This window comes from Pagrus major, chromosome 9 (genome assembly GCF_040436345.1).
Source record: "Pagrus major chromosome 9, Pma_NU_1.0".
Classification (NCBI taxonomy): Eukaryota; Metazoa; Chordata; class Actinopteri; order Spariformes; family Sparidae; genus Pagrus; species Pagrus major.
In genome coordinates, this window is record NC_133223.1 from 5,395,357 (window position 1) to 5,419,644 (window position 24,288).

General features: G+C 40.1%; 1 protein-coding gene across 2 annotated transcripts in view; it reads left to right on the forward strand.

Moving 5' to 3' along the window:
* Nucleotides 1-24,288, forward strand: part of dgkg (diacylglycerol kinase, gamma) — a 100,424-nt gene that overhangs the window by 59,931 nt on the left and 16,205 nt on the right. For both annotated transcript variants that reach the window (XM_073473667.1, XM_073473668.1), the window contains 3 exons: nt 4,668-4,732; nt 14,512-14,602; nt 20,911-21,112. In XM_073473667.1, coding sequence (XP_073329768.1) covers nt 4,668-4,732; nt 14,512-14,602; nt 20,911-21,112 — 358 coding nt within the window. The remainder of the gene's footprint in view (nt 1-4,667; nt 4,733-14,511; nt 14,603-20,910; nt 21,113-24,288) is intronic.

Here is a 24,288-nt window from a genome sequence, read left to right on the forward strand (position 1 = left end):
TATTCGCTGATGCTGTGAGATCTCAGCACATTGCCCATAGTGTCTGGTTGAGGAGGTGCGTTGCAGCATGCCGGTAGCGCCAGTGGATTTTGAGGGTGACGAGAGAGGATGTGTATAATTGTCCACCTGTCTTGTCACAACCTTCCATTCTCCTTGTTGCAGAGCACTGAACCACCTGCACCAGGCAGGATGCCAGGCTGCCATCACAGATCAGTTTGCCTGTCAAAGTTGCACAATGCAAGATTTACACCTCTCACAGCCCAAATCACAAAAAGAGGGTAAATTATCTCATCAAGATGCCCTAGTTTTAGCATTAAATTAAATAAAGCGTGTGGACTTTCACCTTCAAGACGTGGAAACGTTGGAACAAAACACTTGTTGCCTCTTAAATGGCTGCTTGCTCATTTGCCTGTTATATCCTATTGGCAGCTTAACACCTTATGATGGGCCAGCTTGGTAGTGTTAGCATACTGTGTAGAGTTTAAATATATCACACATAATCACATTGTGTCCTTTATCTCCATTTCCATTTATTGAAATGTATTTTTAGGTTTCAAACCACTTTCATGATCCACATTCATCTTTCCTTCAGTATAAAATGTACAAAACTGGTGTTTATAATAGTGTGAGTATCAGCAGAGGACTCAGGTTATTGGTGACCTAAAAAAGCAAAGCACAATTTATGTATTGATTTATAGATTAATAGATATAGATTTGAATCAGTAATGGTGGTTGTGTAATGGTGAAGAGTGGGTTTCACCGCAGGATCATTTGTGTTCATTTGTATTAGTTGTGCAAGTGTTTATTCACCCCAAACAGCCATATTACTTTACTGTACATCAGCTCTAAGCTACAGAGCAATGACATGCATCAAGGGTGTTTGTCTGTGTGTTGGGTTCAGGTCAACCTCTCACTAAACTCAGCACTCACTGGAGACTCTGGTTCTGAGCTGCCCTCCCATCGGTAAATGGCTCTGGATCAGAGCAGAATCTGATGTCACTTTTGGTGTTTATTCCTCCAAAAGGTCTAGCTCTGCACCCGACTCTCTCGTCCAGAGCTCGCTGGCTCTGAGCAGCTGAGCAAACATCTTACTGTATGCTTTGTTTTGATAGATAGCCACTCAGAGTGGCAAAAATTGCATATTCAAGTTAATTAGGTTCAGTGAATATCTAGATCTGAGACAGACGTTAGAGAGACTCAGAAAATGAGACACTTGAACCGATATGTGATCCTAAGTCCAATGTCAAAGTGTGCCATGTGCAAAGTACAGTTTGAACCTCAGACCCTTACTTATTCATCTCTTAAAATCATTAAGCCTTCAATTTCTCTAAAATTACAGATGCATAAGCACCATTTACTTCTGCATATCTAAGTGTTGTTGCTGAATAGGAAGAAAATTACAAAATTATACCCTTAGTGGATGAGCTATATTCTGTGTGGTGTGGAAAATAAAGTGCCAGCTTCCCTATAAAAGCACATCTCCAAAAGATGCATGAAAATGAAAGATATACTAGTGCATTGGTTGATTGAATCCCAGTTAGTTTATTGTATGACCACTTGTTTGAACTTGAAGGCTAATTTACCTCCTTAATGTGTTTTTGCTGCATATGACAACTTTGATTACTGAATCAGAATGAGGTATTTGTACAGCAAGAGTCCTTCAGTATTTGCTGTCTCCATATATAATGACAATATACAGTATTTGGCACAGAAAACCGATTTTTGTCATAATTATATTTACCAGTCATACTTTCTTAAATAAAACTGCTCTGTTAGTAGTTTGTCTCACTGATTTGACGATGTCTTCATGCATTTATCGTCCTTACGCACTAACTGGTGGAAGTAAGCTGGCTGTCTCATGTGTCTTGTCTCTGTTAAGCACTTAAAGCAGAACCAGATGATGTTATTATACAATGACAGAGTGAAAGGATGACTCCTTATATCTGGCTTCATATGTTAACGTCATTACTGACTCCACCAACACAATGACATTTTCAATCCACCATGCTCTGGTGCTGTGTAACATCTCCATCACATTTGACACATATAGATATTACATCTACGTCAGCTATAGCACTTCCTCTGACACATGGTCAATATAATCTCTGAATCTATTTATGTTGAACTTATTGTACACGTATGTACAGTTGCTGTTTATCTGTGACAGACAGATCACATCCTGGGGCCTGAGTGGAGATGACACAGCTCTGGTCAGACTCACGGTCAAACTAAGGCTGCTCTGTTTAATTTGAATAAGTGTTCAGTATGTTGTGTGTGAGCTGTGTAAGCCTATATACTGTAGCCTATGTAAAGCCAGTTTGGGGGGATGTTCATGATATTACTGTGCTGCTGTAGCCTGTATGGTAAAATAACAGTTCAGCTCAGACTTTAGCCATATTGGAGGACAATAGCCAACACATTAACTTAACGAGGTGCATGTCTGACAGATGCTTTAAATCCAAATTCTAAATCTAAATTTATTCGATTTGTTAAATATCATGAAAGCAACTTCACCATTTTTGTCATTTAATGTAAAGAACTACTTGAGGTGCGTGTGACTGACAGGCATTTCTGTGATGAATGAATTAGAATAATAACAATTAAAAATGCCTGCGTGGTTTAAGATCGATAATGCTGTTGTGACAGCGTGACCTCCTGCTGGTATGAGGTCACACTGGGGCTGCTCTTGTGACTGATCAGGATTGTATTCACCTCTGCCCCAGAGGTCAGAGGTTAAACACATGGGGAGGGGTGGGCCGGTTCAAGCCTGAGCCGTGCTCGGATCAACTTGTGACCTTTTGTTCGATGCCGAATTTTGTCTTAATTCAGAGCTCTAGTCTATTTAGTATTTTACACTGTCAACCAGCATTAGGACAATTTACTTTTTGGGTCTGGTTGTTGTAGATTTGGCCAAAATACTGTTGGTTAGCCTCAAACTGTGTAACACAAACTAGGACGTGGAAAAACCTAGTGCCACACATATTTATGTTACATAGTAGGATTTCAATTAACAATTATTTTCATTCGTGATAAGTTTTCCTGATTAATTGATTAATCATTTTGTATATAAAATGTGAAAGAAATAATAATATACCTGAAGATTTTATTCAGTTGACTATCAAAAACAACAAGGAAGCTGCAAATCATCACACAGAAACTGGAACCAGAGAATGTTTGGCATTTCTTTGTGCAAAATGAAAGAATTAACTGACCATTACAAAAGTTGTACAGTACAGCTGACCATCTAATCATTTCAGCTCTAGGAGGTACAGTGGGTGAATCAGCCAGCTAATTTAATGTTGTAAAAAGTACCCAAAAGTCATACCTGAGTAAAAATAAAGTACTTTGGTTTGGTAAAGCTGAAAGTCACCTATATGAAGTACTTGAGTAAAAGTCTTATAGTATCTGATATTAAATGTATTTTAGTATCAAAAGTATACGTAAAAGGAAATTATACATATATTTACATGTACAAATGCATATACTGTATACCACAAGTTGACTGACTATCGGCCTGGTTGATCTGATCAGATATTCAGCATTGTTCTGATTATCAAAATGGTTTTCAACTTTTCAACTTTCCTCCCCTCCTGCGTTTCCCTGTGGTATTACTGGTGACGCTGCTGTTGCAAAGACAGTGTTAGCAACATGGCTAATGTTTGGTACAACTGTCCAAAGCAAAACACAAATGTACGAATCCTGTTTTGACCTTGATCTCGGTGCTATGAAGGCTGAATAAAACACCTTGTGTTGTATCAATATGTAGGCAGGTTTTGTTACTTACTGATCTAGAAAAGAGAATGCTGGTTTTGAATTGTCTCAAGTTCTGGCAGTAAGAGGAAACACACATCAGTGGGGGAACAGACTTTGACAAAACCTGGCGCTCTCCATCGAGTGAATGCCCGTCTGTTCACTCCTGTTTTACCTCAGTTTCTATCACTCTCCCTCTTCAGCTTCTTGCACTAGCAAAATGAAAGTGAGGCTTATATGGAACCAATCTATACGCAGATGGTGTCATTTTTCTGCAGCCATTACACTGTGCAGTCAGTGTTTCCTTCAGAATGATAAGTAAGCTCAAAAAGTTCTCTATTGCCAGTTTAAGTGCAGTAGCCTCGTTGAGTAAATGTCTTATCACAATTCCATTACTGGAATAAAGAAGTAACTCTTTAATGCAAAAGACATTTGATGTTTGCCTATGTTACACCTCCAAATATCGATGATCTATGACCAGGCTCCTTTAAAATCTATCTGAGGCTTCTCTTTGCCTCATTGGGCTTTGTTAGCTAAGTGATGTGTCCTGTAAGTACATACAATATACACCAGTAGAAGGTGGATAAAGTTCAACATTTGACGGTGCACACCAACCAGGCCTCTCAGACACTACACTGGCAGATGATAAAATTGAAAGTCATGTGGACCCTTGCAGCTACACAGATGCAAAAAGCATTACTTGGCTTTGAGACAAACACCACCATTTTCCTAAACAAATATGGATGAAGGTCTTGTTTGATGTAAGGGTGCTTGTCCTAAAAGTGAAGGATGGTTAAACCTCACTGAGGTGTAACGTCTTCTACGATGGCACAGCCTCAGCATTTGACCTACAGCAACCTGTGATAATGTGTAGGTTTTCCTGCTGCTAATGTTGTCTCCTCTGTTGTCTCCTACAGGATGCCTCCATCGCACATCGCTTTCATCTGATGCGGGAAAAGCACCCTGAGAAGTTCAACAGCAGGTGAGAGGATGGGATGTTTTGCAAAAAGCTACAAGGAGTAAAACACACTGGCACTGAGCAGTCAATGAGAGGAGGGATAGTGGTATTTCACACGATGGTTTGCTAGTCAAAAAGACTTACTGTCTCAATACCATTAGCTAATAGGCAACCTCATAACCAACTAGTGACCCTGCACTTTCATCTGGAAACTCAATATCACACGAGCCAGAGTCATCAGCAATCGATGAAGGACAAAACCTGCCTGCATAGTGGAATCAATATATTGACAGTGCCTCGTTGTGTTAAAACTGAACTGAGTTATGACAGAGTATGTGAAGCCCATGTCCAACTCACATGGAGCAGTGGTTCCATAGTTGAACATAGGTGACATGAAGACACTGTTAGTTTTCAGATAATTATTTGTTTGTTTGTTCAGGTGAAGTTCTCACCTCATTATGAAAAGAACAATGAGGAGTTAATCTTCTTGATACAATGCTGTCACAATGCATGAGAACAGAACAAAGGCTGGTGAATATAGTTATAAAGTTAATGAAGGTTCGTGTCATTCTAATAGCAGGGAAGGAACCTTCAGATGGCAGGCTGTTTGAAGATACAACTCTGAAGATGCTAATTAATAGTTATATAACAAGGAGATCAACAGAAAGAGTATCCAGAGTCAGATGAGAACAAATACCTTGGTGATGATGCACCGCTTTTATCAGCACAAGTCAGAAAGTTGAATTTAGCCTCCTCACAGTGGCAAAATACGTACACAAGAGACTTTAATACAATAAACTGTACATCAATACAACAAGTAACAAAATAGTTTTTAATTTAGTGTACCAGCACTTTGTACACATTTATTTCCCAATACAGAGGCAAATTCTATACTCTTAAAAAACCTTCCAGGGAACACCAGTATTTCGCTGTTCACACTATTCGCAAGTGGTGATAATTATTCGAGTGTGACACATCAGAGGCCCTGATTGACAGCCAGTGTGAAGGAGGATAACAAGGTGGAAAATGGATCGCTTCCCTCTGCAGAGCACTTCATCTCATTTTTAATTTTATGACCTGTGTGGTCTCAATGAGTGTTGCTGCCTTTATGCAGTTTTGGAAAGTTTCAAACTAAATAATGAAACATTTTCTTAAGAAATATTTCATGAGTAATATTTGTCAGATTGTATGTTATAGAGGCTACTTTGCACAGATTTGAATTCAGGTGTGCACTAAAGTTTGAAAACCGCTGAGCTACCCTGCAGCCATGGCTATTTCCTTCATTATGACCAACATGGATGGACACTGTAGTTCTTTCTGAAATGTATGTCTTTAATGAACTATTATGTGACAAACCAGCAGTTGTTAGTTTTTGTCTCTAACCCTAACAATCAGCAGCCATTTCCTTAAAATATAAATGTTATCCACCCTCAGCCCAAAACAGTACCATCCACAAATATGAGGAGCTTTCGGGGGAAACACAGCCTGTGATGTGTGACAGTGGAGAACAAACAGCAGCAGTGTGCACACAGCCTCTGCACTGTACTGTAGCCCTGAGGTGAATCACTGTTGATGAGTATATGGTGCTGCTTGGCTCACTTCTGTGGCCAGCCTGTTGTCTTTGCTGGAGCCTCAGGCTGAGGTGTGTGTGTGTGTGTAAACAAACAATTGGTGTGTTTATGACTGTGTTCATGTTCTCAAGTGTGTCAGCGTGAAACTCTGTGTAAAGCTTTGGTGTCAGCAATACGGATGCTTGCACACCAATTATTGCTTAGAAGCTTTTCTGTGTGTATTGTACACTGTGTGTTTGAGCCTGTTCATACCTGGTATTAACATTTGTCCTGAGTGATCCGATCACAAGTGGACAGCTCTAGGTCCGTCAGTTCACACCTGGCATTAGAATACACCTCGACTCACCACTTGTGATCGGATCTCACGCCCCTGCTCTATATGCAAGTTAACACGTACATCAATGGGACAAATGGACACAATCTTTTGGTTTTTTTACACAAAGAAAGAATCTGACAAATTTACAAGAAGGTCCCAGAATTTGTCACAGACAGTGCTTCACAAAGTTTATAAAGATTTTACTGACTTAACAACTCACAAAACTGAGCAATTTTTAAGGAAGCCTGAAGAGTTTCTCCAGGGGTGACAAAGAAGTAGCCTATATTGGTTACTGTTTGCTGTATTTGTCAAATTTGGCATATTTACGACCCATGAGCACAAATCAGTGAGGCGTGTGTGTCCTTTCGCTTCGTAGAACTATTCACTAAAGTATAAAGACTTGTTTTGAATTCCACACTGAGTCACATGAGAACTGGCTCTCTGTATGTTTAGCTGGTGTGTCATGTTGTTTGCATGATGACAACATGTATGCTGCTGCTTTCCTCCACAGTTAATTAGCCTACATACTGTAAAATAAAAGAGGAAGGGCAGGGAGAGTAGGAGAGAGATGGATTGTTTACTCTTTGAAATTCAATAATTAATGCTTAGGTTTCCATCTCTAGTCCTATATCTGTTTTCATCATCACAGGCAGAAGGAAGGGCGGGTGATAAAAGATAAAAGAGAGATGCCTCTGTTCCCTGAGGGCCCTCCCTTTGATCCATGAGCGACCGCCAGAGTTTAAAGATGTAAAGTGTGTATGTGGAGATCAGGACATCTTCAGCACAAAGACACTCAACACAGTAACCTATAAAGCTATTTATTATTATTAGATAGTTAGTTATTGTCTACACAATGTGCTTCACTGTTGTTCTGTGATGGTTCTAACTATTTCTATTCTACTGATGGATCACTCCTTCAATGTGTGAGCCGCTCATGGCTCCATTCCAACTGTAGCTCCAAGTGAGTGTTTGGAAAACATGAACTGTACTGACACTCTCCACTACACACAAGGACACCAACAGTCTAATGTGCACTATTTACAGTGAGCCAACACTGGAGGTTATTGTTCTTCTGAGAGTTTTATCTTTGGTTTCTTCCGCAGAGTAACAGACAGCTGATGGACAACTGCAACTGTTCTCTTGTTGCCTGATTGATGTTTTGGCAAGCTAAATATCCGTCCTTTTTACAGCACTTTGAGTTGAAAGGAGTCAGTGTGAATGGGTGAGCAGATGATAAACCACCTTTGACCTGGTGAAAGAGGCCCATGGCCTCGTGTAGCACTTAGCTCTGTGCTTTATTGTCCTTCCTATGACTCGTAAGCCAGCATTGTCTTCATGTGTCTCTCTCACACCACACACCACCCCCCGCTTGTTGACTAGCACATACAGCCCCCCTCCACCAGTGTCACCCTCCCACCATGGGCCTGTTGGACAGAGGGGATGTGTGACTCCTGACACCTGATCCTGTGGAGCTCCACCAGCACCTAATGGTCACAGTAGCCAGACCTAAAGGAGCCCAAAGCCCAGGTGCTAATCACTTCTCACACAGAGACAATGCTGCCTTTCTGTGTGTGTGTGTGTGTGTGTGTGTCTTCTTTTCTCCCTTCTTTTGCTTTTTGTACTCTGAACCAAACAATGGCATCAAACTTCCTCCCCAGTGTGTGATTTTAAATAGCATGAGGGCATTCTGGAAGTATTGGCATCTAGTGTGATGTTTGGAAACGAAAACATTGCAGTACTGCAATGTTTTTGTTTCCACTGCGTTTCCACTGCTCTGATTACTTTGGCTTGTTTTAAAAATCAAAAGGCTACCTTATAAATGACCAGGAGCTCTTTTCAACTTGACTTTACTGATGAAGTCTATATAAATGCAGTGTATTAGTCAAACACAAAATTATAGTTTCACAGCCTCACCGATAAATCAGCAGAGCTACATTACTGATTACTGGATTTTAGCTTGATGCAAATATGGGCATTACAAAGTTTGTCCACCAAAAAGCACTGAGTTTATTTTCCGACTCTAGAACTCTAAATCTCTGTACATCATATCAGCCATATATCGATCAATTTTTTTCACATATCAGGCTGTACTGTAATTTTACGTGCAATGACCTGCTTGTGTGTATCTCACTGCTGTCAAAAGGCAAAGGTATCCTTCTCTTTAAGCTGCACTGCGACCTCAGCACTACATTGATTTCAGTCAGTTGTTTTGTAACATGCCGTCGCTTCCACCTGTCTAGTTTCTACCAAGACTATAAAAAAAGAATCACTACGAAGCTCTGATGTATCACTCATGAATATTGAAATTAGGGTGAGGCAGAGATGACATTAAACTCTCCTCTGCTGCATTTGTCCTGGTGTCTGGAAGGGAAAATCTCTCCACACTCACTCTGCTTCCTGTTGACAGACAAGGACATACAAACAGCAAACAAAAAGTCACAGTATAACTTTGGGGACTTCTTCTTTTGTTATAAAAACATGCCTATATACAGGACACACAAACAACTGCACGTGACTCATAGTCTGACGCAAACACACACACATAAACACGACCTTGGTTAAAGACATCTTTCCACTGCTGATATTCAGAAAAACATTTTCTTTGTCCCTGAATCATGACCTCTGATCTAATTTAGTTGCATAAATTGATGAATGAAATGATTGTTTTAGTTGTACTGTGATGGCAGTAATAAGTAAGAAGAAAAAGAAGAAAAAAGTTGGGCATTATATGTTGAAGTACAGTAAATAAGAATCTTTTCATGCCTGTTGTAAATGTCGTCACCATTAGCTCTCTCCATAAGCTGCTTTGTGGAGCCTAAAGAACAGGTCACTGACACTTGGATTAGTAGAAATCAGATACCAGCACCTACTGACCCCTGTCCCAAAACACTACAGTGACTGTTGTCTCTCCTTGTAGGATTGTCTTTATAGGTGGTGCTCTTGGTCTGTTCAGCCACACTGACTGTCATACTCACTGCCCAGTTCTTTTATTTATTCTGAGCAAAGTGCTGTTACTCCTCCTAAAGAATTAAAACCTGTTCCTGAATGTGAAGCATATAAGACGTATTTTCTTTGAAAATAATTTAGTATCTGGTTAAAGTAATTATTTTAAAGGGGCACCATGTAGTTTTGGAAAAAAAACATTTACATTATCAATAAGGAAATATATTTATTAGAAATATGTATTTGATATATTTCTATAACAGAATGAACAAGCTGTTCTGAGTATGTTTCAAGGTCCCCAGAACGCTGCTTGAAGTGAGAAATGTGGCTACATGAGGGTCCTGCAGATATGAACATTGTAGATGAATGAAATTGTGTTGTCCTTTGAGGACAGGTTGTTTATTGAGTTTATGAATCGTGATTAAAGTTTGATTAAAAGTTCCTTCCCAAAACTACATAGTGCACCTTTATACTATAAATACTGAGGCTGATATTGTAAATACTTTAACCTCAGGTATAACCCAGTTAACAGACCCTTATTAATTTTTTTGTTTCAACTTCCAATTATGGTTGGCCTCGTGGACACCTCCTGATTTCAGCCAGTTTTTTGCATTTATATATTGTCACAAAGTGAACTGGACAAAATGACAGTCTATGTGTTGGACCACATAATCACTGCCTCTGGTGGACAGCTACAAGACCTTAGCTCCTTTCGTTAAGGTGTTTCACTCATCAGTATTAAAGCAACATTATGTAGTTATTTTTATTTTGTGTGAGTGTGAATACGTAAATACAAATCCCAGGTTTCTATAACAATTTGTCTCATGTAATGTAACGTTACATGGTAACAACAGACAAAACTCGGCACGCCATAACAAAATAATGTCCTGAAAACGATGTATTGAACAAACTTAAACATGCTTAGGCATTTTTGCCATGTGACAGTCAAGTGCTGCACACAACTCAGAAAACTAACAGCTCTGCAAGCTAACGTAACCTGAACCAGAGACAATCACATGCTACCTGCTAAACCTCTGTTGAAATTGAGTTGCAGCCACAGCCAAACATCGAGCTAGTGCAACAACACAAAACAAATAACTTAGCAAGGCAGCTAATATCACTTACTATTCAACAGCAACAACTTGGCATCTATTTAGTGAAGCTGTGGCCTACAACTGAGAGTCAGCCTGAGGTTTACCCTTTTCTTGCCTCTTGCTTGGTCACTGTCTCTTCTCTTCTAAGCTTCCTCTGTCAACATCTTCTTCAGTCTCTTCACCTCCATCATGATGTCCGTAGAGGCTGCTGTGCCTGGTTCTGTTGGGGCTCGCCCGGTTCCGGTTCTGGTGCCCATTCTGGCCTTGCATCTGAAAACCACCTCCTCCTTTGCTTACTAAAGCTGCTGGTGTTGCTCCAGGTGTTGCTCCAAGCTGAATCAGCTAGCAGAGCTAATTTGTAGCTACAGTATGCAGCAGTTACAGGTTGCTTTCAGGAAACTCCGTAAATCCCAGCGACCTGAGGCCGAGCAGCCGGAGGACATCAGAGGGAAAACCAGAAAAACGTTTTCTGCATAAAATATGATGCAGTTTCAACAAAACACTGATAGCTGGTGCTGTGTGTGATGTACAGCTACCTGCTCACTGAAGTTACACAGTGCAGAAACAAGTTATGGGGGGCTAGAGTGGCTGTGACAGAGACACCATTATGTTACTTTAAAATAACTGACCATAAGATGTCTTTTAAATTTACTTATCTTATGTTTAACCACTAACAACATGTAGACACATCCTTCCAGACATTCACTTATCAATAAATCAGTATTATTACACACCATGTTACAATAAAGGCGTAGATAGTGCTGTTATGTTCTAATAATCAATATATCATATTAACTTTGAATCACAGTTGTACCCATGTTGCTATGGAGAAAAAGCATGCAGAGGCACAAATTCTAAATGCAGTCTTACAACTGGGAATAAAAGACTGCGCCACATAAACACCTAATCCATCGGAAAATTGTCTCAAAATGGGAAATGATTTAAAGTGCTGAATGTGTTATCAGGTTTGTACAAAGCTTAATCTTTAGTTTCCACATGCCAAAACCTGATATATATTCCTGAGCTTGGTGACGGGATACTTCCAGTGAAATGTGCCTCTTTTGACTTCTCTGCCCACATCAGTATCACCTTGCGTCCTCCTGATTTCACAAGATGTATGAGAAGAGAGGGGGGCAGTAAAGAGGTGGTGGGGTCACAAGGCCACTGCTCATATTGGGGATTAAAGCAGATGCTTATCTGAAGGGAGGGGTGGCAGGGTAGAAGGGGCTCAAAGGGTGAGACATACAGTATTCAGCTAGAGAGTGGAGCCCTCGAGCTTTGCAGTGTTTTCATAACAACATGGTTCCACCTTCCACCTTCTTACTGTAGTGCCAATCTCTGTTCTCTCTCAGCTGAAATGTGATTCCAGCAGGTCTTTGAATTCTCTTTGAAGTGTTACAGAGAGAAGTTATCTTACAAACCAACTGTATTCATTAAAGTTGAAAAGAATTAATGAAGTACTTTGCTGTGTTGAAGTATCAGCAGTTCGCTCTTGCAAGTCCACTGTCAAACACTAAACCATGCTCTTATCAGTCCAGGCCCCATGGCTCGGCACACACAGCCTGAACTGGAGAAAAAAACATCCGTCCTCCTTGTCATAACTGAAAAAAATACCCCCTTTTTAAAGATTATTTCAGATCCTCTTGTACCAGTGTGTCACCAGTTTTGGTGCAGAAACCTGGGAATAATGGAGGAAAGGCTTATGGAAGTCTCCCTGTTGCACTCTCTGTCCATAAGAGAGGGAAAAAACATGAGTTAATTGCATTTCTTCCAGGCCGTCTCAAGTGGAAGCAGCTTAATGAGGTTAGGCAGCTCGCCTCGTTGAGAATCGCAACTGTGCCTAATTGTGATCTCAAATATGCTCATAATCCCCTGATTTGACAGCGGCAGAGGTTTCTGGGGAGGTATTAAGGTGAAAGAGAAAGAACAGGGGACAGAAAGACAATTAGCAGGAAGAAAAACATGTGAACAAGGAGAGCGGCTTAAGACATTTCAGTTACAAGTAAGATAAATAGTTAGGGATGATTTTAATGCTTTGTTTGAGTTATCTCCTCAATTATTTTAATGTGCAAGATTAAACAGAATAACAGAGCAGTCTTTCAAACAGTGAGAGGGTTTCTTTAGGTCAAATGTTCTGTGTCACTTTTCTTCTTCTCAGTGCCAAGGTGGCACATAACCTTGGCACTGGTATGCCCACATGATACTGAGCTGTTGTGTCAATAGCTGTGTTGTCACTATCAGCAGCATGTCCACATGCCAATAAACTTACATCATGCTGGCCGTCTGTTTTTTTGATCAGCACATCCTTTATCAAAAGGTGAAGGGAATCATTTTGTCGACTTGTTGTTTGATAGCGTGGTGTTAGAGGTTTCTTGTTCTTTGTGATGAACATCTGGGGTAAAATAAAAAAAACTCAAGGTTCACTTAATCAGCTTTTCCCTAGAATTTTCTTGCTCTGGTGTCATCGCACAACTTAAAGGGACAGTTCATCCGATATTAAAAAATCCATATTTTTCCTCTTACCTGTAATGCTATTGATCCATCTACTTAGGTTGTGAGTCGCTGAGTTTTGCAGATAAGGGACATAGAGATGTCTGCTTTCTCTCAACTGTAACGGACCTAGATGGCACTCAGCTTGTAGTGCTCAAAGTGACAAAAAATACATCTGAAAAACTCAACAGCAGTGTCGCTTTCTAGAAATAATGACCTACTCAACTGTGAGCAGTTTCATGTAGGAACTATTTTCTTTCTACTGAACTACACCCGCTAGCTAGCTTAGCTCCTGCGTCAAATGACTCTGCAGTAGTCGCAGGTGTTTATCAGCTCCAGCTCCGATTGCTTGTGATGAAGACACAACACTTGGGTGGACACACTAATATCCGCCCCTTGTCAGCCATGATGCTCTGACGTGTGTTGAAATTAAGGACGTTAGCTTGTTAATACTTTTCCATTGTATCTATTTGGTGGAAGCGAATGTCAATTGTACACACACACAAGTGTGAATTTTTACAATCGGCAAAAGTGTGAAAGGGGTATTCGTGTGAGGTGTGGAGGGTAGATGGTGGTGGTGCTGTCTGTATGGAAGAATGAATTCATTTGATTGCTTTTGGAAGCAATCATAGAGATAAATCGAGGATTGCTGACTGTGAAATATGATTCTTCACCATTTTGTGGCAAAAAATCCACAGTTAGCTCCAGTTCTCTTCAGTTACAGAGAGTTGGTGCTTTGGTAAGCAGGGATTTCTCTTTGACTGTAAACTGTTATTCAGACTGTCCAGTCCCAAAACTGCAACAAATTACATCAGGACATGAACAAAACTGCATCCATCAGGTCACCTCTGACAAATCCTCTGCAGGGCAGAAATGAACCATTGCTCAGAACATTGTGAATCACAATAATATTTACCATGATCTTATAGTCTCCACCAGCAATGTTTCCCCCTGTGTCCCCTCCAGAGGCTATGTTGACTTTTCAACTCAGCTCCGAGGGCACTGAGGCGACTGTGTGCGTTGTCTCGATGAAAGAGCGGACAACAGCAAAATGCCTGTCTGACAGATGGTGAGGTTAACTCTCTGTGGTTCAGTATCAAACAAGCCATCCTGCCATTGGCAGTGTCTCGACTTTAAGGCTTTAGGGTGCATCGATGGAGCTTTGACCTCTGTGGTCACATGGCTGCGAGCTGTCATGAACTGTCACATTCAAAATGTGAGATGACTCAAGGCAGCGGACAGCTTCAATATGTGTTCAGTGCACCCTAAACAAATCACACCGTAGGCTCTCAACACTGTACTCATGTGCAGGCTAAGGTTAGGACCGGGAATATTTTCTAATGTGTTAGTAAAAAACGTGTGTCCTCTGTGTCCCCTCTCATTCCTCAGAATGAAGAACAAGCTCTGGTACTTTGAGTTTGGCACCACTGAGACCATATCTGCCACCTGCAAGAAGCTCAACGAATGCATAGAAGTGGAGGTGAGTCACAGTCTCATCAAAGCTGTCGTCAGAGAGGCATAATGGATGAGCGCTGACAAAAAAAATTATTGGTTGTGTAACTGACAAAAATGTGGAACGATGTAAATACCCAAGAATATACTGTATTTGAAGCAAAAAGCAAAAGTAAAATATGAAACACCTTGTGTACATTACATGTCAGCGAGTTCGTTTTTCTGTCTTTTGCTGACAGACTTTTAAGTGCTGTTATTCATTTATGTGTTGCAGAAATTTACAACAAAGTCATTTTCTCATATTAATGAGGTGGGCTATTCATAGCACATCATCAGATTAATGCTCCATAAAGTCACTGATTGCCTCATTCTGTCATACAGCGCTGCGTAATCTGTCACCTGGGTGCTTAAAGCACAGCAGGACTCCAAGAGAGCACACAAGAAACACACCGTTTCAGGAACTGGTGGGGCTAAATGCAAACAAGCTGCATTTCATCTCACAGGGTTCATCATCCCTCCATATATGTAACTAATAAAAAAAATCCCATTTTACGAATTGTTTTATATTTATTGTTTGACAAAGATGTCATCATCTTTTTGAACAATATAATCTTTGTCAGTATAGAGCACTACTTTCTTCAAGGTTAACTATATTTTGTTATTGTCAACAAATCCATTGAAAAGACAAACAAGTGTTAGTGTGTATCTTCTTACCCAATGACAGCTGGGCTCTGCAGCAGAAGTAACTCAAGGAGAGAAAAAGTGGATTTGTTATTTCCACACTTGGTGCTTGGTGTGAAGATTTTATATGGGTCACCAAATAAATTAGCTGAATTTTTTCTATAGTCTTTTATTTAAGAGCCATATTAGAAGAGCTTGTTGATATAGCCAGTGCTTAGTTTGTAAATCAGAAACACAGACAGGGTGCTGCTCTGGCAGGTCAGGGGGAGAGAAAAAGTAATGGAACCCAGCAAAAGTCCTCAGTGCCTACAGCACATTGGACAACACCTGGGGGCTAGCTGTTAAAACTAAACATGACAAAAAACTGTCATCGCAAACAGAGAATTATTTATTTACATTTAGTAATTAGAGCATTCACAATAATCACTCACAATCAGGGAGAGGCATTTAGAAACAGTTGTTTCACCACCTTCCCGTGGTGGGAAAGAAATTAGTGCTTAAAGTTCTATCTACAACTGTGAAAGGCAAGCAGGCTAAGAAACCGAACTAAGTGACATGTTCTGTCTGTCTGTCGATCGATCTTCTATGCCCCATTGCAGTGCTATGGCCAGTGTCACAGCTACACACGCATACCCAAATTTAGCCATACTCATTTCACCATTTCACAGCACACACCCACTTGCTTGTGGAGCTTACAGCAATCATATGCCATAAAATATTTAGGTGACACTGCGTGACCTGACTGTTCCCTCTCTCTTTTTTAATTAGATTTAAAATGCATCCAAACGAAGTGAGCAAGCAATTTAAGAGAAACTTCAAGGGGAAATAAAAGAAGAAAGTAGAAGAAGTATTCAAAATGTGTATTGTTTTATTGAGAGGAAATTAAAACAATAAGCTTTTTAATTCCGCAATGTGTGTGTGTTTTCAAAATTACATTCCTAAAACAGAGTTGTGACTTATCAATCCATCTCTTTGAAATGGCTGGTTTATCTATTTAAGATCATATAAATGGTCAGGAATGTGTATTTATGTACAAATTCACTCTTTCGATTATACAGTACAAGGCCTATTGTGAAGTGGATTGCGGTGGTTTGTCACTTCCACAGACAAAAAGATTGGAAAACAATGCTCTAGTAAGTGTGTATTTGCGTGTATGAGATTGGATTACTGCAGTGTGTAAATGAAGGAACATGTCACCCAGTACAACAGTGTGGCTCACTGATGTGTCTTTAATAGTTTTTGGACAAATATGGAGCTCTGTGGCACAGAGAAAGAATATACAGTATATCACAGAGACATTACTTAGTATGATTGATTCATTGTGTAGAATGTCACCGGAATTATTCTTTAACCTAAATACTGTATGTTTTTGTATAGTCATTCATCATGATAGGCCCTGGTCACATGGCTCAAAAACAACTCCTGTCACTTCCTCCAAAGTTACCTTGGCATGTATATTTATATTTATTAACACTTAGACTGAGCAGAGCAGTAATCACAAATAACTCCCTCTACTATGAACCACCTGTATATATCACTACATAGACTCCGTGTTCACCCCTGCTCCTGTTTTGAAGCACAGTTTGTCAGCCTGATTAAATCTTAACAACTTCAGTTTATATTTGGAGATCATTACATATCAGAAACTTAGAAACACTTGTATTTTGATAGTAATTCAGCCTCTTAAAAACTAGATATGTAATGTTTCCTCTTTTAAGCAGTCTATATGTTGAGCTTTTGCTTTTGCTTTTGCTTTGGGGATCAACTGCGTAAACAGGCAGCAAATCATAAAGGTGGTCAGGTGATGTGCACAGGCAGGAAACTTTTAGAGGTGAGAGGTGTTGTACCATAGGTTATAGAAAGTAAATGGCAGACGCAGGCAGACAAAGAATAGAGAGGGGAGAGCCAGAGGCAGAAATTGACAGACACTGAGAAAGTGCAGGTATGGTTTTGACAGCTTTCACTGTGAAGCAGCTGCATTAATTGTTGGGCTTGTATTACCATGACCTTAACAAGGGTTGACTGGACTTTCACATTTGACAAGGGAAGCAGAGCACAAAGCAGGGAAGCTACTATTTGTTATAAATAAAACACGAATGTTGGAGTGTGACAACATTTTTGTGTCTCATTGGTCCATATATAAGAATTATTTTTCTATAAAAATACATTTGCTTTAAAACTATAGTGCATAAGTGATCATACATGCATATAATGAAGGTAGGCACAATCTGATATCACATCAGATCATCATAATTAATGTTGCTACAGGACCATCACTGCAATTAACCAATCATGTTGTTGTAAAGTCATAGCTTTGCGACTCACATGGGAGAAGTTATTGTTTCAAACATGTATTTAATGTTATGAAAGGGTCTACCTAACCAGGTGTTTTTGTTCCCTAAACCTAACCATACAGCGACAGAAAACTGAAAAGAAATGGAAAATAGTGAATCTGGGTCCCCTGAGTGTGAGTCATTTACTTAACTAATTCAGCCACAATGGCTTGCTTCAAGTGAGGATGCTGTTGGTTTTCTTAAGTTGAAGTGATGGTCCTGGAGCAGTATTCATTTTCACGTTCCAGGAACAACGCCAACTAATGTACGTATGTGGCCCAGAATAAATTATGATGTTAAAATAAAATGGTCTCAGTCACTGAATTACTGGTTCAGAATATTATGTCTGTATACTCTTTACAGAGCCGTCTAGTACCAGGCACTGTAAAGATTATAAAACTTTTTAAGTTTGACAGATTCTTATAAATGTCAGTTAGCAATCATTCACACATTTTAATAAATACATTTAAATGTAAATGTTAATGTTATGTAGTTTTTTTTTACACAAACATTACAAGGCCTGCCTGCATATTGTGGGCACACGGTAGTAGTCCAGCATTTTTTTTGTCTGCTTTGACTCAGCACAAATCAACCCTGCATGCTGAGTCATAGCTATATGATGTTGACATTCGTTGTTGTGTTTGTGAATTATTTTATGTATCCAGATGAGACCAGACACAATGTAATTCAGAGTTTAGGCCAGGAGTGCCAAATATTATATATTGTAAGTATCATACAGTATGTATTGACATTGGGCCAACTTATTTCATTGCCGCCTGTTTTGCTGCTTCACACAACTGCACACTTGGCTTCTGTCCAGGTAAAGCATCAGGACAAACTAAATCTTGCAGTCTTTAACAAAACACTGGTGCGCAAAGTGGGTGCAAGCAAGGACTGCCATTTTACTCTATGATACAGTAACTCATACACTGAAGCTGTAATGTCTTTAGTATCCATTAGCTTAGATCTTACCATTATCATGTGTCTCTTTTATAAGTAAATTGGGTTATTGCAAAAGACTGACTGTAACCTGGTTGTATAATGTCAGTACATGAGAGCACACTGACTGTCACACTGTACTCCAAAGCAACTGTGAATTTTTCACCCCAAAACTGGTTTCAGTTGAACTCAAAAGGACCACTTAACAAGGTGGTTTACAAAAATCAAAAGAAATGCCTTTCATCCAACTTTTATGTATTTATCCTCATTGTTATTGTGTGTCTTGCCAATGTCTGGAGATGTCTGCTGAAGAAATTGTTTGCCTACACAGCTGAGCTCATGGCATTTGTCATCGAAATTCATTGAAAACATCAACAGTTTCAAGGAATGACTTTGTACCAGAATACATTTGCCAATACTGTATCTCTGCACAGATGGAAGCAACACATGGAGGATCATATGAAACTGGCTGTTGGCATAAGCTTGCATTACATGTTAGTTCCAGACTTCTGTTTTAAATCCCAGAAAACTCTCCAGGACCTTTTTCTGACTGATCCAGTCCCCACCCCCTTCTCCTCCTCTCTCTAATCTTTCTTTAAAACAAAATAAGCAATATCTGTTTTCTTTCCAAGACACTAGAAAGTGCTGTTTTTAACCAGTTTGCAGTGACAGAGGCTCTCCATGTTGCTCCATGACATGCAAGCTCCCTCTCTTCTGTCGTCTTACTCTGACATCTGTCTGCTGACATTTGACCCAGTGAAACACCAAATCCTCCTTCCAACTAAGAGGATTGGGCATTTCAGGCTCTGCACTCTCTATGTTTGCATCCTACCTGACAGGTAGCGTCTTCCAAGTGTCATGGAAAGGATCATGTCTGAACCACGCAGCCTGTCAACAGGCTGTTCCACAAGGCTCCGTCATGGGCCCTCTTTTCTTTGTCCTCTACACTTGCATGGCTTCTCCCACCACTGCTATGCCGATGACACCTAGCTATTCTAGTAATTCCTCCTATTTGATGCTCAGGTTGAGGCATGCACTGCATCCCTTGCTTACATCTTGGAGTACCATTCACGACACAACTGAAAGGTCAAACTGAACAAGACTGAGCCTCCAAGGGAAAAGATGCCCTCACCAAGACCTGTCTCTCGCCACTGACAACAGCATGGTGGTGCAATCTCGCATAGCAAAGAATCTGGGAGTGACAAATTATCATTCTTGGCAAACATTGAACCCCATCAATTAAGTAGCCCCCTCCTGTCAATTCCTCCTTTACAACCTCAGGAGGAGGATTCACCCCTTCCATCCTCATCAGGAAGGCAGTCCAAGTGCTCATCCAGGCACATACGGTATCTCCCTACCGGACTACAGCAACTTGCTGGAACCCCTGCATCTGCCATCAGACCTCTGCAGCTAATCCAGAATGCTGCTGCCTGTCTGGTATTTAACCAGAGTTTTCTCACAGAGCTTTTCTTCTCGGCTCACTACATTGGCTCCTGTTGCTGTTCATATCCAATTCAAAAGCTCCTTCTTACCCCCAAAGCATGGTCAAAACCTACACCCAGGCCATCATTGCTCACTTTTGCTTCTGGACACTTAGCTGTCCCATCGCTCAGAGGACCCTGTGGTTGCTCATCTTGGTCAAGGCTCTTCTCTGTTCTGTTAGAACAGCGGAGATACTGCCTATCTCTATCTGTTGATCAAGGCTTGAGAGAAAGAACTTCAATACCGGGATCAGTATAAGATAACTAAACTTACAACTCAACAACCTGTAAGCATTGGTAGTACAGCACTGAACATGCTGGTACCATGGTTAGCACTGTTGGTTCATAGAAAGAAGGTCCTGGGTTCAAACACTGACTGTGGCAGGGCCTTTCTATTTGGAGTTAAGGTAATTCTCTTGTCAGTGTGCCTGACCAAAGGCGCTGCCTTACATCTGTAGTTGGTCCTGAAGCGCTGTGTGTTGGCTGCCCACTGCTCCTCCGGGATGGGTTATATGCGGAGAACCAGTTGCTTTGTACATTGTATGTGATAAATAGAGATTCTACTTCTTCTATATGCTATTTCTTTAAAAGGACCCATTTTTGGATATCTAGCTCTTGTTCCTGTGGTTAGAATGCCCTTACTGTAAATTGCTTTGGACTAAACCATCGTAATTGATGTAATATAATTTTAATTGTAATGTAATATTACCAGGGTGTCTGTAATCTTGCAGATTCTGTGCACATGCAGAAGCATAATTATTTGATTTGATAAGGAGAGTATTCATGTAAAATGAGATATTTTTGTGTAGTGAGATTCCATCATAAAAGTTTCTTCATAAGCATTCTTTTTCTTTGTTTTTCTTCTTTCTGTCTTTTTGCCTCTTTCATTAATTTCTTCTCAGTGTGATGGGATCATCTTGGACCTCAGCAACACCTCCTTAGAGGGCATCGCTGTCCTCAACATTCCCAGCATGCACGGTGGCTCCAACTTGTGGGGTGAGTCGAAGAAGAGGAGGAACTACAACCGCATGAGCAAGAAGGTTCCTGACAGGATGCCTGCCAGCACTGTCACCGACGCTAAAGAGCTCAAATTTTGCATTCAAGGTGAGTCAAAGAAGATGAATGAGAAGACATGTTCCAAGCAAGGTGCTGTCATAGACAGTCCTGAATTAAAACAGTGCATGGGGCTCCATTGGTGTAAGGCTGAAACCAGATGTCAAACACTGCCCAGTGATTTATAATACTTAGACGTAAATTCTATTTTCTCTCTTGACATGGAGATTACAGGGTGAACAGCAGAAATACAGTGTCCACATTACAAAGTAATCCACCATGACTGTGCATGTAATTGATTAGCCAGTGCGGTGGTTTGCAGAATGCCATTGCTTTGCGTTGCAGCAAAAGTTGAGCCTTGTTCAACTTTTTTGCTGGATGATCCCATGTTGGCACCCCTGCTGCATTGACGGACTGGCTCCATTCAAATGACTCCATCCTCTGTCATCCTCTTGTCCCTGGGGACAGGAAGGGCTGGCAGAAGAGGTATTTAAGGACAGTGACAACCACCAAACATCTGTTTTATATGAATGCCATGACATGACCTTCAAAATTACATCAGAGAGGAGACAACAGAATATTCAGTAAATAAATGAAGACAGTTCAATAGATTCTGCACATGTCCGACCAATCATTAGTCTGTGAGTTCTGATTTATTGGTGTACAATTGGCCAGTCTCTGTGACACATTGTGAATTTCAGCCACAGGATGTTTTGGTGAGGTAGAGCTGTGATTGTGTGCTCTTCTTTAAACATTTCTCTCTGATGAGAGACATTAGGCAATAAAGACAGACTTTCTGACATTAATACAAGTCCAGTTGGTCAGTGATCATCTGACTATAAGCTAAATGTAACTCAGTGCTGACTTCTCACATTCCCACCCACATTTACATTCATAAAAGTACAGCATGCTGTTTTAAGACGTTAAAAGGTTCAGGTGGAGCACCTCCATATAATTTAGCTGCACTGTATATTCAATTATGTGATATTAAATCAAGGTTACAATCAAAGAGTTAAGGGGCATAAAATGACATACTATTATCACCAGCTCCAGGCTGTCTCTTTACTGATTGAATTGCATGATGTGTGGCAACAGCTTGTCCATGGCTCGTAATAAAATAGTACATGTGTAAACTGCAATTGAATGTGGGTTAAAGTGTTACTTTCCATTCACTTTTGAGTTTCCAGGGGAGATAACTGGGAAGGCTACTGGGGAAATGATTATGAGTGATATTTCTGGTGTTCAGCAGACCTAGCATAAGAAGTGTATCATAATTGCTCATGTACCAGTTTTGAGTTTATCTGCTGCTACTGTAGCTAATAAAGGTCAGTTTACTTATCACAAGGAGTACTAGAGAAAAAACTGTCTCACTGGTGTGTGGAGTTTAAAAGACATTTATTATTTATCACATGTGTAGGGTCTAACTTTCGGGAAATGTAAGACCTGGTGTTTTTGGAGCTCAATCCATAATGGGGAGCAAAAGCCAGGGTATATTTATTGACCTCCGATGCTTCAATTTTCTTTTAAATCTGCCTCATATGATGCATTTCCATACATATCACACATGCCCATGTTTGGACTGAACTCGCAACACCATGTCTCTCTTCTTCTTGAGTCCTATCTGGGCGTTTTGCTGCATGAGAGCCAAAAAAACAAACAAAAAAAAATCAACCAACATCAGCCTGGGTGGCTTTTTACTGTCAATTACTGTCAATAAAACACTGAGAATATTGACAATTAAACAAAAACAATAATTCTCACAATAATCTGTCTCCTGATGTGGCTAATCTCCAGGATGAGTTACTTGGAGCTGCAGTTTGCAGTCCAAACACATTAGAAAACAACCCACTATGTGCTTTCACCAAGGTTTTCTCGATTCATCCCACTTCTGTCTATCTCACTCCACTTTGTCTCTACATCTCTGCTGACTGAACCAAAGCTTGTTTCCATGGAGACCTCAGGGCTATACTGAAGTAAAGACTGGAGGAGAGGAGGAGACAGGAGGAAGACATAGTGAGAGAAACTATTAGCGTAAGAAGAAATAGGGATGACTCATGTAAGTCACTGTCAGGCTTATGTGTGTCTGTAGTTGATGGACACATAGATGCATACGTCAATTTAAAGAATTGAAAAATATTTTAGTTATTGGGTCAATTATAAACAGGAGTTTGGTAGTGCTAAAATCACTACATGTTCTCATTAAGATTATTTTGATCACAGTCAATTTATTTTGGGTGGAGCCGGGACCATTGACATCACACAGTGGGTGAAATGATAATAAAAAATGGCGAGTCAATGTAAAATATGTTAATGTATGATTAACTATGAGTGACGATTATAATCCATAATCCAATGTGTCATAAATTGGGAGAAATATATCAGCAAATTGTGACCTAGGGTTGACAAGTATGTCAAAAGGCTTCCGTTGTAAAACAGAAGCACATTTTATTTTTTACTCCTCTCAGATCCATAAAGGAGTTGATGACAGTCAACATCTTAACAATTCTACATGAAATAACTTTAAAGAATTGTTCAGGAAAGAAACGACTTAGTTGTCATCCAGTAACGTGGCAATACGAGAAACAGCTGCCAATCCAAGCTGAATATAAATTACATACTCGATGCTAAAAACACACTTGCCATGAGAGTGGAAAGAGACTCTATCTGTATGTGCGAATGCACCGTCACTCTTATGAAGTCTCCTCCATCTCTCTTTGCAGAGTTCAAAGTCCCTGTTGCCACTGTCTGTCCATCCACATCTCCTTTTAAATACAGAATCTTTCCTCAGCTCTTTGCCTTTTCCATACAAACTGTATCATAAATTAGCAAGAATAACTGCATTGCAGGGAAGTCTGTTTCTGTTTTATCACAGTCCACCTGTCATCCAGCATCTGGTTAAATCTGTGCCTCTTTGTGATTGTCAAGAACAAGAACTCTGTGTCTGTTGAAAATAGTCAATATCTTAGAAGTCTTAAAGTAAAGTTCAGTTTACTTGTCTAATTAGTACTAACCTGACGCGCAAATTGGCCCTTTCAAAAAATACTCTGCAGGTGATTGGATGAAGCATCTGTCTTGTATCATCTATCACAAGCTAACTTCAACCAATCAGTTCAACAAACCATATGATGTAGTAGTGAGCAAGTTGGTCAATCAAACTCTTACAGTAGCTAGTCGAGAGAATAGCCAAAACATCATGTTTCAAGTGAACAGTAACTTCTTTAGCTGAG